At 46.6% G+C, this 24,891-nt stretch overlaps 2 protein-coding genes across 7 annotated transcripts in view; both read right to left on the reverse strand.

The window, feature by feature from the left end:
• LOC137554713 (uncharacterized) overlaps positions 1 to 24,891 on the reverse strand; it is a 91,590-nt gene that overhangs the window by 35,780 nt on the left and 30,919 nt on the right. For all 6 annotated transcript variants that reach the window (XM_068271519.1, XM_068271521.1, XM_068271522.1 and 3 more), the window contains one exon: positions 1,168 to 1,245. In XM_068271519.1, coding sequence (XP_068127620.1) covers positions 1,168 to 1,245 — 78 coding nt within the window. The remainder of the gene's footprint in view (positions 1 to 1,167; positions 1,246 to 24,891) is intronic.
• Positions 11,889 to 14,561, reverse strand: LOC137561913 (zinc finger MYM-type protein 1-like). The gene is made up of 2 exons (XM_068273262.1): positions 12,666 to 14,561; positions 11,889 to 12,602 (listed from the first exon to the last, which is right to left on the reverse strand). The coding sequence occupies exons 1-2, from the start codon at positions 14,559 to 14,561 to the stop codon at positions 11,889 to 11,891; spliced, it is 2,610 nt and encodes an 869-aa protein (XP_068129363.1).

Genomic DNA, 24,891 nt, shown 5'->3' on the forward strand with positions numbered 1-24,891 from the left:
TACATTTTAAACCAATCACAAAACTCTGATACTACCGAGTTTTTCCAAGTCTTGTGATTGGCCTGAAATTTCTGCAGTATTTCAATTTCCGTAAGTAACTTCTGTATTCTCTGATTGGTTCAATACTACCAAGTATTTCAGAATCTTGTGACTAGCCTAACATTTCAGAGTTTAGGCCAATCACAAGGCTTTGAATTCAGAAATACTCAGTAGTATTGGACTAATCAGAGAATGTGGAGGTTTACAACGGAAATTGGAACACCATGGAAATTTTGGGCCAATTCTGCTATATTTAGATTTGCGTGGAAAAATTCAGCATTCTTTGATTAATGCAATGGCTCCATGTTCTGTGGTTGGGCTAAAATTTCCAAGTTGCAGTAATGCGGCATATCCACAGAATTTCCGCAGCCAATTTCTGATTACCACAGCAGAAAGCACGTCTGATCGGAAATTTGGAAATCGGAATTCCACTGAAATTTTCCGATCACCTAAAAGCTTGCAGCCTATGGCAGCAATGTGGTACTGGTGGGATCCAGTCACTGGGCTCCTCACTAGGTACTCAAAGGTGATTTATTCATTAATTATTAATTTGCATTAGCTAATCACTGAGCTTCTACAAGTGACAAAATCAGGCTCTGCAGCTCCGTGCTTACACAGAACAAGTAAAATGTTTGTGTCTCGCTGGACCGGTCCTCCACGTTGTTCCGCTGGCCGCCCTTGAACATCGCGACCTTGCTGGCGGGTTAGGTTTTCTGTGCTTGCGCGTGCATTCCTTCCCCTCTCGTCCATGTCATCTGGCGCCTACTGCGCCTGCACACAATGCGGAGGACCGGGGCTGCGGCAAGAGCACAAGATGGCTGCTATGGGCTGGAAGAAGCCCTGGATGAGTAAAATCTCTTTTACTCTATTTGCCTCGCAAGTCATTTAAGATGTTAAAATATACCAAGGAGGCCCTAGACAAGGTAGATGATTTAGCATCACCTTGGGGTCCTTTTATTTAGCTGAAATAAAGAAAGAGGCCAAAGAAGGGCCCCTTGAAATCCACTAGGCCCCATACACCTGCCTAGGTTGCCTGGTGGATGATCCTGCTCCGGTGGGGCTTCTAAGATATCTGTACACATATGTACTGTATGCATACTAGGTCACATGTAGCAAAGGTACTCTCACCTGCTTTCTCCACTGTAGGACTGAAAGAATTTGTGGTGATCTGTTGTGTTGTCAATTTAAGGAGCATGTCCTCACTAGCTGCAAAAAAATGAAAAAAAATGAAATGTTTCCTCTTATCTGCACTTAAAGGCTCATACATGTTTTCTAGGGAACCTGAAGCAATAAATTATGTGGAGGCTGCCATATTTATTTCCTTTTAAACAATACCAGTTGCTTGGCAACCCTACTAATCTATTTGGCTGCAGTAGTATCACACCAGAAACAAGCATGCAGCTAATCTTGTCAGATTTGACAAAAATGTCAAAAACACCTGGGGCCATATGCAATTCACTTTTTCGCCTGAGTTTTCTCCTAGGAGAAAAAAAATCATCTATGATTTAAAATAACTTTTTAGCACTTTGCAATGAAAAAAGTAGGTAAAAAGTACTATCAAAATTATTTTGAGTATTTTCTTGCTTGCTGGTTGTTTAAAAGGCATTTTACTGACAAGTTTTAAAATATCACCTAGAAAGAAACTCAGATGAAAAAGTAAATTGCATATGGCCCCTGATCTGTTGCATTCTTGTTCAGGGTCCACAGCTATACTTATAAGAGGTAAAGGATCAGCAGGATAACCAGGAAACTGGTATTGCTTATCTACTAGATGACCGCTCCACGCCCATGGGCGTGGCGGCAGCCCCAGGACCGCCTAACGCCAATTGGCATCAAGTCCTGGGGCTGCAGTTTGCAGTAGATCGCGTGCAGGGTGCGCGCGCATGTTCGGGGGGCAGAGTTCTGCCCCGCCTTCAGTCTCCGAGCGGCGGTTGCCTTTGGGAGACTGTTAGACTGCGAAACCGCCGTCTTTACCGTGTGACACGGCTGTCCCCCTGGGGCACTTGAGAGCGATTGGCTCTCATAGGCAGAAGCCTATGACAGCCGATCGCCGTGATTGGCCGGCTGGGGGGTGGGAAGGGTTTTTGAAATTAAAAAAAAAAAAAGTAAGGAAGCAGAATTCATTAATAAAATATTAGTGTCAATATTTATTGAACAAAAAAAATAAACACTGTGGGGGGGATCAGACCCCACCAACTGGGGAGAAAAGGGGGGGGGGAATCTCTTGTGTGCTGAGTTGTGCGACCCTGCAGCTATGCCTTAAAGCTGCAGTGGCCTATTAGGGAAAAAATGGCCTGGTCTTTAGGGGGGTTAGCACTGCAGTCCTCAAGTGGTTAAATGGAAATTAATATGGCAGCCTCCATATCCCTTTCACTTCAGATGTCCTTTAAGCCACATACAGTAGGTGGCCTGAAATTATTTAAGATCATTTTGGGTGCCTTTTCCAAGTGTGTAAAGATTGACGCAAACTCATTTGAATGTCTCTCAAGTGACCTTCCAGCATTGAGACGTGCTTGGCAAGAACAGTTCAAAACAGGCTTCTACAGGCAGGGCAGAAGTCATGCAAAGCCAGAGTCAGGCTGAGGTTTGCTAAACACAATGATGGACTGTGGAGTGTGGATAACCCGAGTAAGGCCATCGTCTCTGATGAGTGCAGTTTTTAGCTTTGCTTGACACCTGGTTGTCTCATGGTTAGTCAGAGACCTGGAGAAACTTACAACCCACAGTGTCTCACACCAACTGTAAAATATAAAGGAGGGTCAATAAAGATCAAGGGATGCTAGCAAGCCTCGAATTGGGTAAATGTGTCTTTGTGAAGGATGCATGAATCAAGCCACATACCAGTTTATCCTAGATAAGCATTTGCTTTCTTCTACTAAGACTATGTTCACCAACTCAGAGGATTGGGATTTCCAGCAAAACAGTGCTCTATGTTCTTCTGTCCACCACACATTATACCCTATGTGTAGTTAAGACATGCAGCTAAACCTTTATGGCTTCAAATAAGCAAGATTGATTGCAGTAGTCTTGAAATTATTGCAATCACAGGCTGTGAATGAAGAATACTGCCACAAGAGGAGTTGGTAAATAGTGCTTCTCAGTTCACAGACAGGTTTCTAATAGGGATGCTCATTCGGATTCCGCGGAAATGCAATTTCCGAAATTCCGATCGGAAATTGCATTTCCGCATCGGAATGCGGAAATCGGTAATGCAAGTGCGTTAGGTGGATTTTGCTATTAACCGCTAAAGTCGGCGGATTTTTACTGTAATGTAAAATGCAGAAAATCTGCATATGTCTATTTTCTGCATTTACATTACAGTAAAAATCCGCTGACTTTAACGGTTAATAGCAAAGCCCCCGTAAGTCCTAGAAACACCAAATTTTCAGGGTTTATTAAAGGGAATGTGCAAGCAAAATAAAAAAATGAGTTTCACTTACCTGGGGCTTCTACCAGCCCCATGCAGCCATCCTGTGCCCTCGTAGTCACTCACTGCTGCTCCAGTCCCCCGCTGGCAGCTTGCCGACCTCAGAGGTCGGCGGGATGCATTGCGTACATTTTTACGCATTCCCGCTAGTGCAGGAACATTAACACATACATTTTTACGCGTTACTGGTTCAATGCGTACATTTTTATGCATTGAACCAGTAATGCGTAAAAATGTATGTGTTAATGTTCCTGCACTAGCGGGAATGCGTAAAAATGTACGCAATGCGTCCCGCCAACCTCCGAGGTCGGCAAGCTGCCAGCGGGGGACCGGAGCAGCAGTGAGTGACTACGAGGGCACAGGATGGCTGCATGGGGCTGGTAGAAGCCCCAGGTAAGTGAAACTCATTTTTTTATTTTGCTTGGACATTCCCTTTAAACAGAATCTCCTAAACAAGATGCAAAAAAAAGTTTTCAAAAAGACCTTATAGTTTTTGAGAAAAGCGATGTTAACCCATTCAGGTTCCGTCGTTTTCCCGTGAGAAATGTTCACCTCCCATTCATTAGCCTATAACTTTATCACTACTTATCACAATGAACTGATCTATATCTTGTTTTTTCCGCCACCAATTAGGCTTTCTTTGGGGGGTACATTTTGCTAAGAGCCACTTTACTGTAAATGCATTTTAACAGGAAGAATAAGAAAAAAATGGAAAAATTCATTATTTCTCAGTTTTCAGCCATTATAGTTTTAAAATAATACATGCCTCCATAATTAAAACTCACGTATTGTATTTGCCCATATGTCCCGATTATTACACTGTTAAAATTGTGTCCCAATCACAATGTATGGCGACAATATTTTATTTGGAAATAAAGGTGCATTTTTTCCGTTTTGCATCTATCACTATTTACAAGTTTAAAATAAAAAAAATATAGAAATATTTCATCTTTACATTGATATTTAAAAAGTTTAGACCCTTAGGTAAATATTTACATGTTTTTTTTTATTGTAATGTTGTTGTTTTTTTATAGTAAACATTTTATTTGGGTAGTTTTGGGAGGGTGGGAGGTAAACAATAGGTTTGTAATATAAATGTGTGTTGATTTTCATTTTTTTTATTTTCAGTTGTAGTATTACTTTTTGGCCACAAGAGTTTGTTTACATGACGTCACTCTAAGCGTAACACACGCTTAGAGTGACGCATCGGGGAGGGAACAGCCAGAAAAGGCACAGCTTCCGAGAGAAGCTGTTGCGTTTTCAGCGGGGGAGAGGAATCAGTGATCGGGCACCGTAGCCCGATTCACTGATTGCCTGGCTACCGAATCCGCGGCCGGGAGTGCGCGTGCACGCGCGCGATCGGCCGCGGGAGCGCGCGGTAGCGCGCATGGTTCCTGGACGTAGTTTCTACGTCCAGGAACCAAAATAGGTTAAAGTCGGGCGGAATTTCCGTGATTTCCTGCCGAAATTCCGCATTGGAATGCAGAAATTGGTAGAGGAAGGCGGAATCAGTATTTGGCAATGGCGGAATGCGGATTTACCGCGGAATCGGCAATTGGCATTTCTGACCATCCCTAGTTTCTAAAATGGTTCTATCCCAATATAAAGACCAAACGTGAGCTATAAATCTATAACCAGCAACAGTAAACATACAAACAGCAATATATTCTCTACACATATTTCTACCTCAAATTACATGTTTCCTCAGTCTTGAATTTCTAAACTGTATTCCCTTGGGGCAGAACATTCTATGGGCTTTATTTATTAAGCTGCTTAATGTGAGGGAGCACTCATTAAAAAGAAGGGGAGGCCGTTTTGCACAGCTTACATAGGAGCGGTCATTGCTATGTAAGGAGAGTGCCTTCCTTAGTTATGTGCGTTGCTTACGAAGCAAAGCACATAACTTTAAATGCAGGTGGTTCTGTGAAGTATCGCGACCACGATACTTCACTAGTAGCCGCTACTATGTTAATTAACATAGTTACAGTATACAGCATTAGTAGTGCAGCTTAATGAATCAAGCCCTATGCCAGAATTTCTCAAACCTGTCCTCGTGACTCCCCAATGTTGCATGTCTTGCAGGCAGCCTCACCTACAGTATGCGCGGGTTGGGTAGTTAGTGTCTCAGCTAAATGGAATCCACCTAGCTGGGACACTAATTACCCCATTTGTGCATAGATGAGGTTGCCTGCAAAACATGCACCATTGGGGAGTCACGAGGACAGCTTTGAGAAACATTACTCTATGCCACTAAGTAGTGTTGGGCGAACACCTGGATGTTCGGGTTCGGGAAAGTTCGCCAAACATGACCGCGATGTTCGGCATGTTCGGGCCGAACCCCGAACTCCCCGAACATCCCGCTTTTGGGGGCCCTATGGGGTCGCAGGCATAAGGGGGGAGCATGCCCCGATCGCGGGGGGGGGGGGGGGGTCGGAAATTCCCCCCACCCCCTCCGCTAGCGCTACCCCCTCTGCCCGCTTCCCCATACAAAAGTTTAAGGAAAGTACCGGTGGTAGTGGGGATGGCCTGGCAGTGGCACTGTGGAGTGAGGAGGAGGAGTCCGGAGAGTGACGTGTTGAGGGAGGCCGGGCAGCGGGCGGTTCAGCGGTAGTACACTTGTGGTACTTCCGCCCTTTCTCTGACTTCACGCCCGCTGCCCGGCCTCCCTCAACGCGTCACTCTCCGGACTCCTCCTCCTCACTCCACAGTGCCACTGCCAGGCCATCCACTACCACCGGTACTTTCCTTAAACTTTTGTATGGGGAAGCGGGCAGAGGGGGGAGCGCTAGCGGAGGGGGTGGGGGGAATTTCCGACCCCCCCCCCACGATCGGGGCATGCTCCCCCCTTATGCCTGCGACCCCATAGGGGGGCCGTATTCGGCCGAACAGGGCCCTGTTCGGCCGAACAGGGGCCCTGTTCGGCCAGGTTCGGCCAGGAATTGAGCCGTTCGGGCGAACGCGAACAGTTTGGCCAAACACCACCAGGTGTTCGGCCGAACTCGAACATCACCCGAACAGGGTGATGTTCTGCAGAACCCGAACAGTGGCGAACACTGTTCGCCCAACACTACCACTAAGCCAGGGGAATTGAGGTCTGGATGATGGATAACTAAATCAAGAGTCTGTCTTGGTCAGGCCAGTCTCCAAATTTGAACTCTACTGAACACCTCTGGAATAACATCACGAGGAATATGGATGGATACAGACCATCAAACAACGCTGAGCTGTTTGATTTTTTTTGCAGAAAGAGTGGTATAAAGTTACCTTACATCAATATGAAAAACTGGCGGAGCCTACCAAAATGCACGAAAGCTGTGATTGCAAAATCGCATTATTACACCAAATCCTGATTTTTGAATGTTTCTAGTCCTAGTTCCTGGTTAGTTTGGGGGTCAGTTGGGATTAGTGTTAGGCATTAGGAAGGTGGTTAGCGCTAGGCAGCAGAGGAGTTTAGGGTTAGGAAGGAGGGTTAGTGTTTGGCATTAGGAATTAGGGTTAGAGTGAGCATAGGGGACTGGGTACCTTGATATTAAAATATTGCCACTATATGGACTTCTAATTCAACAGACGGCACCATTAAACATACTCCCCAGAATTTTATTTCCACTTCCACAGAGCAGTTCATCAAACACAAAGTTACTACTGTCTACTCAGGCGCCCAATCAGCTCAGCAACTTCAGGAGGGATTTTTTTGTTCTTACACACTTTAGATTTCCATTAACAAATGCTCAGCACTATATTGAAATGGTCAAGTAAAGAAATAAAATAGCCATAATCACTTATTATTTATTAATTTCGGCTAGTGCTTCCCAAATAGTTAATATTGTTAATGATAAAGACTTACCAGACATACAGTGGCTTGCAAAAGTATTCGGCCCCCTTGAAGTTTTCCACATTTTGTCATATTCCTGCCACAAACATGTATCAATTTTATTGGAATTCCACGTGAAAGACAGATACAAAGTGTTGTACACATGAGAAGTGGAACAAAAATCATACATGATTCCAAACATTTTTTTTACAAATAAATAACTGCAAAGTGGGGTGTGCGTAATTATTCAGCCCCCTGAGCCAATACTTTGTAGAACCACCTTTTGCTGCAATTACAGCTGCCAGTCTTTTAGGGTATGACTCTACCAGCTTTGCACATCTAAAGAATGAAATCCATGCCCATTCTTCTTTGCAAAACAGCTCCAGCTCAGTCAGATTACTGTAGATGGACAGCGTTTGTGAACAGCAGTTTTCAGATCTTGCCACAGATTCTCAATTGGATTTAGATCTGGACTTTGACTGGGCCATTCTAACACATGGATATGTTTTGTTTTAAACCATTCCATTGTTGCCCTGGCTTTATGTTTAGGGTGGTTGTCCTGCTGGAAGGTGAACCTCCACCCCAGTCTCAAGTCTTTTGCAGACTCCAAGAGGTTTTCTTCCAAGATTGCCCTGTATTTGGCTCCATCCATCTTCCCATCAACTCTGACCAGCTTCCCTGTCCCTGCTGTAGAGAAGCACCCACAAAGCATGATGCTGCCACCACCATATTTGACAGTGGGGAAAGTGTGTTCAGAGTGATGTGCAGTGTTAGTTTTCCGGCACACATAGCGTTATGCATTTTGGCCAAAAAGTTCAATTTTGGTCTCATCTGACTAGAGCACCTTCTGCCACGTTTGCTGTGTCCCCCACATGGCTTGTGGCAACCTGCAAACGGGACTTCTTATGCTTTTCTGTTAACAATGGCTTTCTTCTTGCCACTCTTCCATAAAGGCCAACTTTGTGCAGTGCACGACTAATAGTTCCATGGACAGATTCCCCCACCTGAGCTGTAGATCTCTGAAGCTCGTCCAGAGTCACCATGGGCTTCTTGACTGCATTTCTGATCAGTGTTCTCCTTGTTCGGCCTGTGAGTTTAGGTGGACGGCTTTGTCTACTCTTGGTAGGTTTACAGTTGTGCCATACTTCTTCCATTTCCGAATGATCACTTGAACAGTGCTCCATGGGATGTTCAAGGCTCTGGAAATCTTTTTGTAGCCTAAGCCTGCTTTAAATGTCTTAATAACTTTATCCCTGACCTGTCTGGTGTGATCTTTGGGCTTCATGGTGTTGTTGCTCCCAATATTCTCTTAGACAACATCTGAGGCCGTCACAGAGCAGCTGTATTTGTACTGACATTAGATTACACACAGGTGCACTCTATTTAGTCATTAGCACTCATCAGGCAATGTCTATGGGCAACTGACTGCACTCAGACCAAAGGGGGCTGAATAATTACGCACACCCCACTTTGCAGTTATTTATTTGTAAAAAATGTTTGGAATCATGTATAATTTTCGTTCCACTTCTCACGTGTACACCACTTTGTATTGGTCTTTCATGTGGAATTCCAATAAAATTAATTCATGTTTGTGGCAGTAATATGACAAAATGTGGAAAACTTCAAGGGGGCCAAATACTTTTGCAAGCCACTGTATTAACCATTAAATATTTGCTTGCTGATGACTCAATGGCCTCAATTCACTAAGCTTATCTCCTGTCTTTAATAACTCTTCTAGAGTTGTTACCATGGTGATAAGGCATGTAGTATTCAGGAAACATTTTACCTATGGCAAACCTAAAGTTAACTCTTCTGTCTTTAAGTTAACTCTCCAATCCTTAAAATAACTACAGAGTTAAAGACAGGCTGTTAATTAACTGCGTGTGAAAATAACTACAGAGGAGGTAAATTAACTACAGAGGAGGTAAATTAACTCTCTCACTGTGAGAGGTAAGTTTTCTCTTGCCTTATTATCTCCAGCATGATCTTAGTGAATTGAGGCCAATGTCTCTGTCATACATATTGGCAGTATATGGGCAGGAATAGTTCCCAGTAGCTTTCATGTTATTTTTATGTATTTCATAAACATTTTCAGCTTTTAGCTTGATATGTCCTGCAGGTGCCTTTTTGTAGAACATTATGGTCTTTACTGTGAGGTTAAGCGGTGGGGAGCATGACATCTTGAATGATTCTGACAATTTGTCAAATGTAAGTGGTGATAGAAAAATACTTGGGGCTGGGAGCTTTTCTACAAGAGAAAAGGAAAATGTCAGTGCGACAGGACAAAAGTGCCACATTTTAGTATCTGGATATTTTGTTACTTAAAGCGGTATAAAACCCTGACATAATGTTCAATAAAAACATGTTTTCCTACTTTTTATATGCCATACCGTTATCATATTTGCATTTGTGCATAAGTAGTCCATGACATCATTCAGCCAATCAGAGGGCTCCCAGCCTAAGCCCAAGCAACCAATCGCAGAGGGGAACCTTGGCCAGTCCCTCCTGTATATAAGGAGGGGGCCATGATGAGAATCTCGTCCTTGCTTTGTGACTGCACATTGAGAGACAACTCCAGTGTGTTTGGCTGAAGCAAGTGCATTATGTTTATGCATGAGTGATAAACCCAGCGTTTTTACACTTAAACACCCTCACTACACTATTGTTATACTGTGTTGTAGATAGCTAGTCTGTGTATAGTTTGTTAGGGCCCTTTTCCACTAGCGCGTTTGCGCTGGCCGAATCGTAAAGTCGTAAACCGCTAGCGATTTAAGAATCGCTACGGTTTGCTTTTTAACATAGGAATCGCGGTAGGTGATTTCCACTACCGCGATTCGTTTTTGACAGGAACGCGAACGCGCGGCGGAGCGATATTTGTCGCGATTTTGCTATGCAGTGCATAGCATAGCAAAATCGCGGCCGCAAACGTCGGGAAATCGCCGGTAATTGTGATTCAGCAATCGCTAGCGTTCACGCTGAACGCTAGCGACTGCTAGTGGAAAAGGGCCCTTATTAGTGTCAATCTGTCAGTCAGTCTTTCAGCTGCAGCAGCTGCCTGCTAGTTAAGTCCTGTGTTTTTGTCTGTGTGCTGCTGCTGCTGCTGTGTGTGCACACAGTCCAGGCCTCCTGCTGCTGGCTGGCCTGCTATTAGGTAGGTAGGATTACTGTGTTATATTGTGTAGTTACTTAGTGGAGTGCTATTAGTTGTTAGAGAGTGAGAGTAGTACTGTGTTAGCTGCAACTACAGATTATTGCAGTGCTGCTGTGCTGCTGACAGAGCAGTGTCAGTGTGTCTTGTTGTACTCTGCTCCTGTCTGTCACTCTGTGCTGATTCACAGTCCAAGCCCGCCGCTAATAAAGTACAAGTACCCCACACATCATCTGTGACGTCATCAACAGTCTTGTACTATGTCTGGCACTGGCAGCCGGGGGAGGGGCAGCAAGGCCAAGAGGAGAGGGAGCAACATTGCGGCCTCCATAAGCAGTTCTGCCGCATCAGTCTCCATTTTGCCGCTACCCACTGGCCGTCCAGCTGTTAGGGGGACTCACGCTGCAGAGACACAGCAGCGTGTTGCATCCATTTTCAAGCAGGGTCAGCGGCACAAATTGGAGGAGAAAAACACCGTGCCTGTGATGCAGCTGATGGTGGATGATGACGAGCAGGCCAGTGAGGCCACCACCTGCCCTACCAAACACATTGTGGACGTCTTTGGCAGAGGCGGCCTTAGAGTATGCGGGGCCTAGGGCGAGTGTCACATGCGGGGCCTAGAGCCGTAAGTGTAGGCCATATACCGTATCGCCACGTTCATGGACTTGTCGCCTTTAATGCAGTACAACTTACTATTATTGTTTGAAAACAATTACGTTCGGTAAAGGCCACTAAGCCAACCAATATAAAAACAATTAAAATATGTAATGTAGTCAAACAGCCAATGGTACTACCATTCGCTATTTGATTACATTACGCATTTTAATTATTCTTATGCTAGGTACACACAATGATATCTTCTGGCAGATTTACTGTCAGATTGATTATTTCCAACAAGTCTGATCTGATTTCCCATAGTTTTTCCGTTCACTTCTATGGAAAAATCAATCGGAAATCAAATCGGATATGTTCTAAATCTGCCAGAAAATCTCATTGTGAGTACCAAATATTATATTGGTTTAGTGGCCTTTAACCAACTGAATTACTTGTTCAGAAACATAAAAGTGGAGCTGAACTCATGAACAGGACAGAAGGAAAACAAATAAATACACCCTGTATGTATTTAGAGAGTTTAGCTTGTTTAATCTACCCTCATTTGTGTCTAATCACTAGTTGTAATTTGATCTCTCCCCTGGGTCACCTGACTGCCATGGCAGATAAGCTCATTTGAAAGCACAGGATGTTAACAATATGTCTGCTTCCATGAAAGCAGGAAGTAGAAACAGTGCAGATTTATTTCAGGATTAATATAAGCATTTTTCTTTAAAGGTTATGCTGTTGTAACTAGATAACACTCGCTTCTTCTGCCGAACCCGCTGCTGGAGTCAGCAAACTAATTACAGAGAACCAGAAACGCATGTAATAAAATTAACACTTTCCAGAAAGAGCTTCTGCTTTGACAGTCACAGACGGAAGTCCACTTTTCTGGCTTTTTGCTGAGCAAAATCGTTAATGAGATCTTCGTAATCCATTGTTGAGGCAATTTCCTTTTCAATTGACAAAATAGCTAAACTGCACAGTCTGCTTTGTGCCATTGTTGATCGTAGATAACTTTTGATAAGTTTCAACTTTGAAAAACTTCTTTCCGCGCTGGCAACGGTCACAGGTATTGTCAACATAACTCTGTACGCAACAACAATGTTGGGAAATGAATCTCGAATGGGCCAAATGTACCGAAGACACTCTTGAGCTGTATTAATGTTATCAGGAAGCATTTCTCGAAAAATCTTCAATTCTCCACATAAATCAATTCCGTCCAAATCACGTGAATCTTCTGTGCATAACTTGCTGTCCAAATTCATGCAGCACTTTAACAAATCGTCGTCGTTCAATGCCTGCAAACTCTTCAACTTGTACAGAAATCCAAAGATTGAAGCATACTCTTCCAGCTGTTGGAATCTTTTTTCCATTGAGCTAAGTGCTTGATCCACTATCCATAAGAAGTATCCTGTTCTGAAGGCCTCCTCCGGCGAAAATGTTGATTCATCGTTACTCTCATAATTGAATTGTTTTTTCTTCCGTGCGACTCTTCGTTCTTTGAATTTCTGTTCTACATTAATTTCAGATGCAATTTCCTTTGCTATGATCATAGCACCAGAGAATCCGGTTTCCCGGTACTTTTCCAGGAAAGTAACAAGGCCTTTGATTTGCTGTATTGCCACATCAAGCTGCATGTCAGCTGATTGCAAAGTTTTGCTGACAGTATTCACAGCAAATAAAAGGTCGTACCATATGATTAAGCTCAGAATAAACTCGAAGCTTCCAAGCTCATAGTTTGCAAGACATTCTGATTCACTTTTCACTAGCGGATCATTGGCGTTATCAGTGACAGTCAACAGTGCCTCCCTGACTTCTCTTATCTGATAACGTAGTGCTTTCACACTTTCAAGGCGGCACTCCCACCTTGTTTCTGACAGTGATTTTGTGGTCATGAAAGGCACAGCTTCTTCCAAAATTTTCCACCTTTCAGTCGACCCAGCAAAACATTTATATATTCTCTGTATGACACCAAAAAATGTCACTGCTTGGGAGTTGCATTTAGCCATGTCTCCTAAAACAAGGTTAAGATTATGGCAGCCACAAGGAGTGTAAAATGCTCGACTATTCATGCGAAGAATGTGCGCTTGAACTCCTTGGTGCTTTCCCTTCATGTTCGCACCATTGTCGTACCCCTGTCCACGACAATCGGCAATGTCCAGACCATGGTTTTCCAGTGCGGCAAGAAGAGCCTCTGACAATCCCTTTCCTGTTGCGTTGTCCACATTGAGAAATTCAATGAAGTGCTCCATCACCTTCACTTCTTGAGCCGATACATCCACAAAACGCAATATAAGGGACATCTGCTCTTTGTGGCTAACATCAGGCGTGCAGTCAAGGATGACAGCAAAATATTTGGCACGTTTATTCACTTTACCAATGATTTTCCCTTTAACTGCTGACGCCATCAGATCGATGAGCTCATTTTGGATCCTATGCCCGAGGTAATGGTCATGTGCCTCTGCGTTCTTAATTCGTCTAACATGTTCTTGCATTGTTGGATCAAACTTGGCCAGCATCTCAACTAATCCTAAAAAATGGCCGTTGTTAGGTGTATAAAGTTTCTCATTTTTACCACGAAATGCACTGTTGTTTTCAGCAAGGTACTGCACAATTGCCAAAATTCTTGTTAAGACTGCGCGCCAATGCAGTTTTTCTTTTCTAATTTGTTCCACCATGATGTTATTTATTGCGCTACCACTGGACATTCTCTGAGCTGATTCCAACCACACTTTCACACACTTAACGTGATTTCCTGAAATCTCGTGTTGCTGAAGTTTTTCGCCAAGATGCTTCCAGTCACAGCAGCCTTCGTTTGCCATTTGGCCTCCAGTAGCTGCCGTGCCAAACAACTTACAAGGAAAGCAAAATAGTCTATCTTTGGTCTTGGAATAAGTTAACCATTGCCTATCCACTGTTTCTCCATTTGGCATCTTCCTTGTAAAAAAATTAGTTGAAAAATGTCTGTTGCCTTCATTCTTTGGGTATTCAAAGTCATTTGGTAACCTGATTGGACCCTTTTCCACTAACATGTCACGCACATTACTGGTAACATGTTCCCAATTACCTGGATCATAAATGTCCTCTAGCGTGCTTGTTGTTTCAAGAGGAGTGTCAGACGTGTGCAGATTAATGCTTCCTGTTCCGCTTACACTTTCACAAGAAAGGTACTCACTTTCTGCTGTGTCTGCTTCGATAACATTGTCACCACAGAGAGGTCCGCCAATTTCCTTGTTGCTCGTGGGCAACTGCCCATCATCACAAGAGGGTGATGAAATGCTTTCGTTGCCAGCAAGTTTTCTTTTTTCGTTGGATGTACAACTTGGTATCAGAACTTGGTCAGCTGTCACGTCATCAAGGCGATTGCTCGAATCCTCATTCTCAAGTCTTTGGCGTTTATCCGCTGACTTTGTTGGTACAATAAACTTCTCCAGCGCTCCCTTTTGCGTCTGAATGAAAGCTTCTTTATCTTTACGTTTCTTAGCTTTCACCGCCCCACAGTCATATTTACGGAATCTGTCTCTGTCTCTGCCACTCATGGTGATTACTGTTATTCTTTTCCCAATAAACAAAAAAACAGAAGCAAAGATGCCAGATGCTTTCAGCTGAATAGTTCTGTCTCGATGGGTTCTATTCGAGGTGGAATTTTAAGGTGGCTGTTTGAATGGCCTGTGGAAACAGACACACCATTCAGTTGCCTGAATCGTGCCACGAAGAAAAGTACATATTATAAATTACAGTTGTGTCCCTATGTGCACTTATGGGGTACTTGAGGACTGAGTTGAGAAAACCTGATTTATACCAACTTGCCTTTTCACACTATTCTTTGTAAACCCTAGAAATGGTTGTGCGTGAAAATCCCAGTAACTGAGCAGATTTTGAAATACTCAGACCAGCACGTCTGGTACCAACAACCATGCCACGCTCAAAATTGCTTAAATCACCTTTCTTTCCCATTCTGACATTCAGTTTAGAGTTCAGGAGATTGTCTTGACCAGGACCACACCCCTAAATTCATTGAAGCAACTGCCATGTGATTGGTTGATTAGATAACTGCATTAATGCAAAATTGAACAGGTGTTCCTAATAATTCTTTAGGTGAGTGTATATTTTACCTAATGGTATTCACCGTGTAGCCTGTACCAAATACTACCACTAAGACACCAGTTTAATAAAGATGAGATGTCATCATTCATGATCTGAAAGTGTTTTATTACATTAGTTTCAACACACCCAGTACCACTAGAGATAACACTTGTGACAGTCCTGGTGAGTCTGATACCCCTCCCAGACTGGCTGGTAATAGGTGCTACTAGGCTGGATTGGGAGCTGTGCATGGGTACTAGGCTGGCTGGCTGGGGATGGGTGCTAGGCTGCCTGGGGATGGGTACTAAGCTGGCTGCTTAGTTCCCATCCCCAGCTCCCCAGGCACCCATCCCCAGCCAGCCTAATACCATCCCTTACTCCCCAGCCAGCTTAGCACCCACCCCCAGATCCCCAGCCAGCCACCTACCCATCCCTCTTGGAACTTAGTAATGTGTACATGCAGATAGGCACCCAGGTGAACAAGTTAGAAGTATTTACTAAAGAAACACATGCAGATATCTATACAGCTTACAAAGAACTATGATCATATATGATAATGAATACAGGAAATGACAAGCCCATAAAGATTATCATCACGTTTTACACACATCTTGTGGTTGTCTTACTATACTGCAAATTAAAGAGAACCTTAACTGAAAATTAAAAGTCAAAATAAATATAAACATGTCATACTTATCTCTGTGTAGTCTACGCATCAATCTCTTTCTCCTCTTCTGTGTACTTTTTGTCCACTGTGATCAATGGAATTCTCTGTCCTCCATTTTGAAAATGGCCATTACGCCATAACAGCTTCCTAGTCAGCACAGTGTTAAACTGTAATATCACCCACTTAAGCCTAGGTAAACATGGACATTACCTTGCACATTCAGTTGTAACTGACAGCATCCGATATATAACTGACAGCAACTGGTATATTTCTGTTCTGATAAAATATTGTCAGAACTGGAAGGGCTCACTATAAGAAGAAAATGGGGAGCTTCTGAGAGGAACCGATGGTGAGGTAAGTATGTAATATTTATTTTCAGCTACATCATGTGTTTTTTTTTAAATAATTTTTCTCAGTTCAGGTTCTATTTAAAGTAACTATGTTGTTAAACATACATCTAACAACCTGGAAATTGTAAGGTTCATGTATAGTATAGGGAGTTTAGTTACCCCACTATAGCTAGTACAGTGCCCAGTATATAGCTAGTATAGTGCCCAGTATATAGCTAGTACAGCGCCCAGTATATAGCTAGTACAGCGCCCAGTATATAGCTAGTACAGCGCCCAGTATGTAGCTAGTACAGCGCCCAGTATGTAGCTAGTACAGCGCCCAGTATGTAGCTAGTACAGCGCCCAGTATATAGCTAGTACAGCGCCCAGTATGTAGCTAGTACAGCGCCCAGTATGTAGCTAGTACAGTGCCCAGTATATAGCTAGTATAGTGCCCAGTATGTAGCTAGTACAGTGCTCAGTATATAGCTAGTACAGTGCCCAGTATATAGCTAGTACAGTGCCCAGTATATAGCTAGTACAGTGCCCAGTATGTAGCTAGTATAGTGCCCAGTATGTAGCTAGTACAGCGCCCAGTATGTAGCTATATAGCTAATACAGCGCCCAGTATATAGCTAGTACAGCGCCCAGTATATAGCTAGTACAGCGCCCAGTATATAGCTAGTACAGCGCCCAGTATATAGCCAGTACAGCGCCCAGTATATAGCCAGTACAGCGCCCAGTATATAGCCAGTACAGCGCCCAGTATATAGCCAGTACAGCGCCCAGTATATAGCTAGTACAGCGCCCAGTATATAGCTAGTATAGTGCCCAGTATATAGCTAGTATAGTGCCCAGTATATAGCTAGTACAGTGCCCAGTATATAGCTAGTACAGCGCCCAGTATATAGCTAGTATAGCGCTCAGTATATAGCTAGTATAGCGCTCAGTATATAGCTAGTACAGCGCCCAGTATATAGCTAGTACAGCGCCCAGTATATAGCTAGTACAGCGCCCAGTATATAGCTAGTACAGCGCCCAGTATATAGCTAGTACAGCGCCCAGTATATAGCTAGTACAGCGCCCAGTATATAGCTAGTACAGCGCCCAGTATATAGCCAGTACAGCGCCCAGTATATAGCCAGTACAGCACCCAGTATATAGCCAGTACAGCGCCCAGTATATAGCCAGTACAGTGCCCAGTATATAGCTAGTACAGCGCCCAGTATATAGCTAGTATAGCGCTCAGTATATAGCTAGTACAGTGCCCAGTATATAGCTAGTATAGTGCCCAGTATATAGCTAGTATAAATAGTGCCCAGTGCCCCAGTGCATAGCTAATATAATAACAATAATGCTCCCCCAGCCAGTGCCCCGCCCAAATCATGTACCCCTCTCCTCAAATAATCCTACCGGACGCCGGTATTTGCTGTGCCTCAGCTGAGTCCCCTGGCCTCTGCAATACGTCCGGCGGCTGCTGAAGACAGTGGCTCGCTCAGTGAGCCTCAGACTCTCAGTCCTGGTCGGCTCTAGGTCGGGCTGCGGCTGCCACGGGGAGCGCTCTCTCTGCGCATGCATATGACGTCATTCGTGACGTCACTCGCAGAGCGGAGCGCACCCAGCAGCCGTGCAGAGGAGGAAATGCCGATGCGCTCCAGCCTGCACACATACAGGAAGCGCATCAGGTGAGTGCGATCGAACAGTAAATAACAAATTAGACTGGACCAGCTCTGAGTGGCGGTGCGCGGGGCCTCCTCAAGCGCGGGGCCTGGGGCGACCGCCCCACTTGCCCCCCCCAAAGGCCGGCTCTGGTCTTTGGGGAAGAGTCTGAGATGGTGACGGTGGTTATTGGGGGGGAGTCCGTCCATGGCGTATCAGCAGAAGAGGAGTTTGAGGTGGGCTCATCATCCCAGCAGTTGTTTGAGGAGGGGGAGTTTGATCTTGATGATGAGGTGAAGAACCCGGACTACCAGCGACCGGAGGGGGATGTCAGTTCTGACTCTGAGGAGGATGATTCAGTGTGTCTGGCACGCAGGATCAGCCTTGCAGGGATTGGCAGGAGCAGCAGTGGGCATGGAATGCGTGACCCACAGCCTGCTGCTCCATCTGCCAGTGGCACTACTACCACCAGCCGCACCACTCAACCCCAGGCCCCAACCACCACTGGGAGAAAATCAGCATCCCATTCAGAGCGACGTAAGGGCAAACTGCAATCCCCAATATGGCAGTTTTTCCATCTGCCCTCACTTGATAGCATGTTTGTAACTTGCAATGTATGCCATGTGAAGCTGAGCAGAGGGTCTAACTCCTCCACTTATGGCACCTCCAGCTTCATCAACCATCTGGCCAATAAACACCAAACGGAGCATTTGGAATTCAAGAGGCTGAAGGAAGCTGGTGCTGGCCCCTACAGAGGTCAGAGCACCATAACCCCCTTTGCCACTCCTGCTGACACTGAGGCCTGTTCAGGCAGCCAGTCCTCCTCAGTGGTCTCCTCTGCTCCCTCCTCGGCTTCCCGTGCTAGCACAAAACGCCACCACCACCAGACCCTGCTGAGTGACTCTTTTGTGGTCAGGGCTCAGCCTCCCAGCAGCCGTCGCATACGCCAGCTGAACGGCTTGCTTACACGGGCCATGTCCTCCCAGCTCCTCCCATACTCGTTTGTGCAGGAGGGGAGCCAGATGCATGCGCTCCTGCAGTGCGCAGCGCCAGATCAGCCAATCCCCAGCCGGCACTACTTTGCACGCTCGGCCATCCCAGCACTGCACCGCTTTGTGAAGGCCAACGTGGAGCATGGGCTGGATCATGCGGTGGGTGCGTGCGTCCATGTGACCATGGACTCATGGTCAAGCCGGTTTGGGACAGGCGGGTACCTATATTTCACCGCGCACTGGGTCAGTTTGGTGGAAGGGGGTGAGGAGGGGACAGCAGCATCATCACCCCAGTGGGTGGTGCCACCCCGCAGCAGGGTCAGGGGAAGTGCAGCAGGTTCCAGCTCTGATCCGATTGCATCCTCCGGCAACCCCGCCGCCAAACACCCCCGCCTCAGCTGCAGCGTGAAGGCCCACCACTGCCAAGCGCTGCTGCAGATGGTCACCCTGGGGAAGAATAGACTGTCAGCAGACCACGTCCTGGCCAAGCTCCGAGAGCAGGAGAGGAGTTGGCTGACCCCCAGAGGCCTCAGAGTCGGAGAGGTGGTGTCCGACAATGGGGCAAACCTGGTTGCCGCAATCCACCCAGGAAACCTTACCCACATCCCGTCTGGCCCGTTTCCTGAACCTGGTGGTGCAGAAATTCCTGCACACCTACCAGGGGATGGACATTCTTTTGGGAGCGGCAAGGAAAACCGTGGGTCATTTTCGCCGCTCGGGTGGTGCCACAGCGTCCCTGTAAGCCGTGCAGCTGGAGCTAAACCTCCCACGGCACCGGCTCATCATAGACGTTCCAACACGCTGGAATTCCACCCGGCAATGTGTGAACAGCTGGCTGAACAGAGGCGGGCTGTCAACCTCTACCTGGCCAAAGCCACCATGGAGGCAAACTTGTCCGGGACTGGCACCACCCACCTCCCGGACATCATCCTCAGTGCTGATTGGGGAAAAATGCAGCTGGTGTGCTTGGTGCTGGCACCCTTCCTGGAGGCCACCAACATGGTCAGCCGGGATCATGTGTTGCTGTGTGAGTGGGTGACCATGGTGTGCATGCTGGAAAAGGCCCTCAATGCCTTGCTGGAAGTGGGAGAGGAGGCCTTGATCCAGCAGGAGCAGCACCAGCAACCTTCGCGGTCCACCTCTGTGCGGCAGGAGGAGGTGTTGGAGGACTTGGAGGTCCCTGACCTTGAAGAGGAGGGGGCACAGCGGAGTGTAGCTGCAGTAGTGCGGGGGTGGAGAGAGCAGGGTGAGGCTCTGGAATCAGAGGAGGAGGACAGCACTGTCAGCAGGGCAGATGATGGGTCAGCAGAGATGGCAGCCCTTCTTCCCCATGGCAGCGCACATGCTGCATTGCCTGCGCAAAGACCCAAGGGTGAAGCAGATGCGTGCTCGGGAGGACATCTGGATCACCTTGATGTTGGACCCACGGCTGACGGGGAAGCTGGCTCAGTTGCTGCTTGTAGGAGGAGACCCTGTGCGCCTAATGAGGGACTTGCAGCGGATTCTGGTTCGGCGCTTGGAGGAAGCCTTCCCCCAGACTCCCACCCCCCTTGCTGTCACAGTCCAGCCAGCACAGCAGCAGGTGCCTGCATCCAGCAACAGCAGGCGCCCAACAAACCTGCTGTCTCTGACAAAGGCGCTCTACACCACACCAGTACCGCTGCCTACAGAGGTCCCTGCAGCAGCATCCATCTCTCAAAGCCAGAACCAGCACCTGAACCGGATGGTGGCCGACTACATGGGGTCCTACAGCGGGCTTGACACCGACACCCCTGTGGACCCCTTGGAGTACTGGGTCAAGCACCTAGCACCTGGATATCTGGAGCAAGCTGGCGCAGTAGTAGTGTTGGGCGAACACCTAGATGTTCGGGTTCGCGAACGTTCGCCGAACATCGCCGCGATGTTCGGGTGTTCGCGCCGAACGCCGAACATAATGGAAGTCAATGGGGACCCGAACTTTTGTGCTTTGTAAAGCTTCCTTACATGCTACATACCCCAAATTAGCAGGGTATGTGCACCTTGGGAGTGGGTACAAGAGGAAAAAAAATATTTGAAAAAGAGCTTATAGTTTTTGAGAAAATAGATTGTAAAGTTTCAAAGGAAAAACTGTCTTTTAAATGTGGAAAATGTCATGTTTCTTTGCACAGGTAACATGCTTTTTGTCGCCATGCAGTCATAAATGTAATACAGAGAAGAGGTTCCAGGAAAAGGGACCGGTAACGCTAACCCAGCAGCAGCAGCACACGTGATGGAACAGGAGCAGGCGCAGGAGGAGAAGGCCATGCTTTTTGAGACACAACAACCCAGGCCTTGCATGAGGACAAGAAGCGTGCGGATAGCATGCTTTTTACCGCCATGCAGTCATAAATGTAATAAAGATAAGAGGTTCAATAAACAGGGACCGGGCGTCAACGCTAACCCAGCAGCAGCAGACGTGATGGAACAGGAGGAGGTGCAGGAGGAGAAGGCCACGCTTTCAGGTGCAACTCAGGCCTTGCATGAGGACAAAAAAATGTGTGCGCAAAGCAATGCAATGAGTAGTTTTCAGGACACAATGGGCTATTCGGAGGAGCTATTCCCACCCCCACAATCTACCTGTGAAAGGTCAATGGAACAGCCACAAATGTTGTGCCCGGATTCACAACCTTTTTCTGTGGAAAATGCACCTCGCACTGAAATGCAAGGCGAGGCCGAGGATGAACATGACGTCAACAACTCAACATGACGCAAAATGGGGGCGGAACAGAAAGCTGCTTTCAATGTTTTGAAGGCCTTAATTGCCTCCGGTGGCCAGTTAGATGCATCATTCATCACACCCAAATCCCAGAGCAATGTGTGCAGGAATTTGAATCGCAGGAGGTGTACCGAGATCATCTGGACAAGTGACCAAGTGACCAAGTGACAAGTGACCAAGTGACAAGTGACAAAGTGAAAAGTGACAAAGTGACAAAATGACAAAGTGACAAAATGACAAAGTGACAAGTGACAAAGTGACAAGTGACAAAGTGACAAGTGACAAAGTGACAAAATGACAAAGTGACAAGTGACAAAGTGACAAGTGACAAAGTGACAAGTGACAAAATGACAAAGTGACCAGTGACAAAGTGACAACTGAGAGGTTGTTCTGGGGAGCTCCACTGCACTCAGTCGCATATGAGGAGAGGTCTCGTCGGGACTGCTGATCCTCCTCAGCTTGCTCAAAGCCTTGAGGGTTCCTGAAGATCCTCTGCTTGGAGTTCGCCGGGGTTCAGCTTGGTGTCGGGGTCGGCGGCGTCCTCCTCACTTCAACGTGTCAGATCTTCTGTTGAAGGAAAAAAAAAAAACATTGTTAAAAGTCCAGTACCGCTTCTGAAGGACTCACCAAGAGATGCAGGAGCGCTTTAATCTAGCGCACCATCGCTTGCTGGGTGATGTCCCTCCCTACGCGCTGGAATTCTACGCTGCACATGCTAGCACGCTTTTGCGCAGTGCCGAGGCGCATTCCAGCAGCTAGCTACCAAGCTTCTGTGGATCTGATTGGGCCACCATGTTGGATCTCTGCCAAGTCCTCCAAAATTTTGAGCAATCCACGTTGCGTGACTGAGCAGTGACAACTCTACAGTCAGCATTACAATACCACTGCTGTGTTTACTGAAGAAATCAATGTTGAAGATGGAAACCGCTGGCATGATGCAAGTGGGGGATTCTGAAGATGAAAACGATCAGCGTGATGATACCAACATCAGGCAACCTGCCTCAGGAAATGCTGGTCCCAGCTATGACAAAGAACAGGACGAGGAACAGCTGGAGTTGGAGCAGGAATTGGATGCCCCCACTGCCGAGGGACAGAGCGGTGCACGTTGGACTTCCACAATTTAGCGGGAATGGACAGCAGAAGAGGAAGAAAGTGATGCTGGTGACGAATATGGTGCATCACAACAATCACAACGCTCACAAGAACATGAAGACAGAGGAGTCTGGCAGGACTCTCTGGCACACATGGCTCAATTCATGCTAGACTGCATTGAACGCGGCCCGCGCATTATTCACTATTCATTATTATTCATTATTCTGGAATCTGGACAACACCAATTACTGGGTTTATACCCAGTTTATACAAACACAATGTTAAAAAACTGATTAAAGAAAGTGTCAGACAGGTCAAAAATGGAACAATTCCAGCAGGCCCTTGAGGATGGAGACTTTAGAGAGGAGATTGACATCCTCCTCCTTCTCTAGCCAGTTGTACGCCGACAGACTGACTTCAGCAAACCCAGGAGGACCAGGAGGGCAGCAAAAAACACAAGCTGCTGCTAGTGCCGAAAAGGGAATGGTATTGGCAGTGTCCTTGGAGTGGGAACATTTTCTGACACCCATGCAGCAGCCCACAGAACAGCAATCGGGCAGTTCCACGTCCTCCAACACCAATCGCCTGGAGAAGATGGTCAAGGTCCAGGACTACATGTCAGATGGCGTAGCTGTGTTGAACAATCCATCTGCAGACAGACGGTGAGTGTGACAGGCAGCACAGAAGGACCATGGCAACTCACTCATAGTACCACAGTTTGATAGTGCTGCCCAAAAAATTATATGGATCCGTGGACCCGGGCACTGCGGGCAGTACTGGGAAGTGGAAACGCAGATTTTAGTACCTAAACACACGATACAACATGTTTTCCGGGGTCGGACTCTGAGGCACATACAGATGGTCCCGATCATCATCCTCATCATACAACTCTTCTACTGAGTCTGAGCCACCCACCACCTCTGCCACCCCAACATCCCCAGACACAGACCCCTCATCGTCCTCAACATTAACTTGGGATGCTGGCCTGAGCCAGACCTCCTCCTCCACATCAGGCCCCATCATCTCCTCAATGGCAGCCCTCATTAATCGCTCTGGCGACGGACCGATTGACACAACGTTCTCCTCCGGGGAGGGCTGCTGCTGACCACTGGCTACTGGGTGGATGTTATAGCTTGCGTGGGGCGTTGGCTGTTGCTGGGAGTGCTGCTCACAGCGGAGGTCTCTGAGGAACTCATGGTGAGCTCATATAGTGGTTGGCGGTGAGTGGAGTATTACTGATCCCAGCAATATACACACTGACTGGCAGAGTACGCAATGCTATATAGTCTGGCTGAGCGGTGTACACAGAGTGGCAGTACACACAATGCTATATAGTCTGGCTGAGCCGTGTACACAGAGTGGCAGTAAACAATGCTATATAGTCTGGCTGAGCGGTGTACACAGAGTTGCAGTACACACAATGCTATATAGTCTGGCTGAGCCGTGTACACAGGGTGGCAGTACACACAATGCTATATAGTCTGGCTGAGCGGTGTACACAGAGTGGCAGTACACACAATGCTATATAGTCTGGCTGAGCCGTGTACACAGAGTGGCAGTACACACAATGCTATATAGTCTGGCTGAGAGGTGTACACAGAGTGGCAGTAAACACAATGCTATATATAGCGTGGCTGAGCGAGGTACACAGTGGCAGTACACACAATGCTATATAGTCTGGCTGAGCCGTGTACACAGAGTGGCAGTAAACACAATGCTATATATAGCGTGGCTGAGCGAGGTACACAGTGGCAGTACACACAATGCTATATAGTCTGGCTGAGCCGTGTACACAGAGTGGCAGTAAACACAATGCTATATATAGTGTGGCTGAGCGAGGTACACAGTGGCAGTAAACAATGCTATATATAGTGTGGCTGAGCGAGCGGTGTACTACTGTTCCCAGCAGCGACACACAATGACTGGGGGGGACCCTGGCTAGCGTGGCTGGAGAGCGAACTACCCTGCCTGCCTACCCAAAGCTAAACCCACAGACAAATGGCGGAGATATGACGTGGTTCGGGTATTTATTTACCCGAACCACGTGACCGTTCGGCCAATCAGAGCGCGTTCGGGTCCGAACCACGTGACCCGTTCGGCCAATCACAGCGCTAGCCGAACGTTCGGGGAACGTTCGGCCATCCGCTCTTAGTTCGGCCATGTGGCCGAATGGTTTGGCCGAACACCTGACGGTGTTCGGCCGAACTCGAACATCACCCGAACAGGGTGATGTTCTGCAGAACCCGAACAGTGGCGAACACTGTTCACCTAACACTACGCAGTACACCCTGGATGTGCTGTCCTGCCCGC

This window comes from Hyperolius riggenbachi, chromosome 1 (genome assembly GCF_040937935.1).
Source record: "Hyperolius riggenbachi isolate aHypRig1 chromosome 1, aHypRig1.pri, whole genome shotgun sequence".
In the NCBI taxonomy this organism is placed as follows: domain Eukaryota; kingdom Metazoa; phylum Chordata; class Amphibia; order Anura; family Hyperoliidae; genus Hyperolius; species Hyperolius riggenbachi.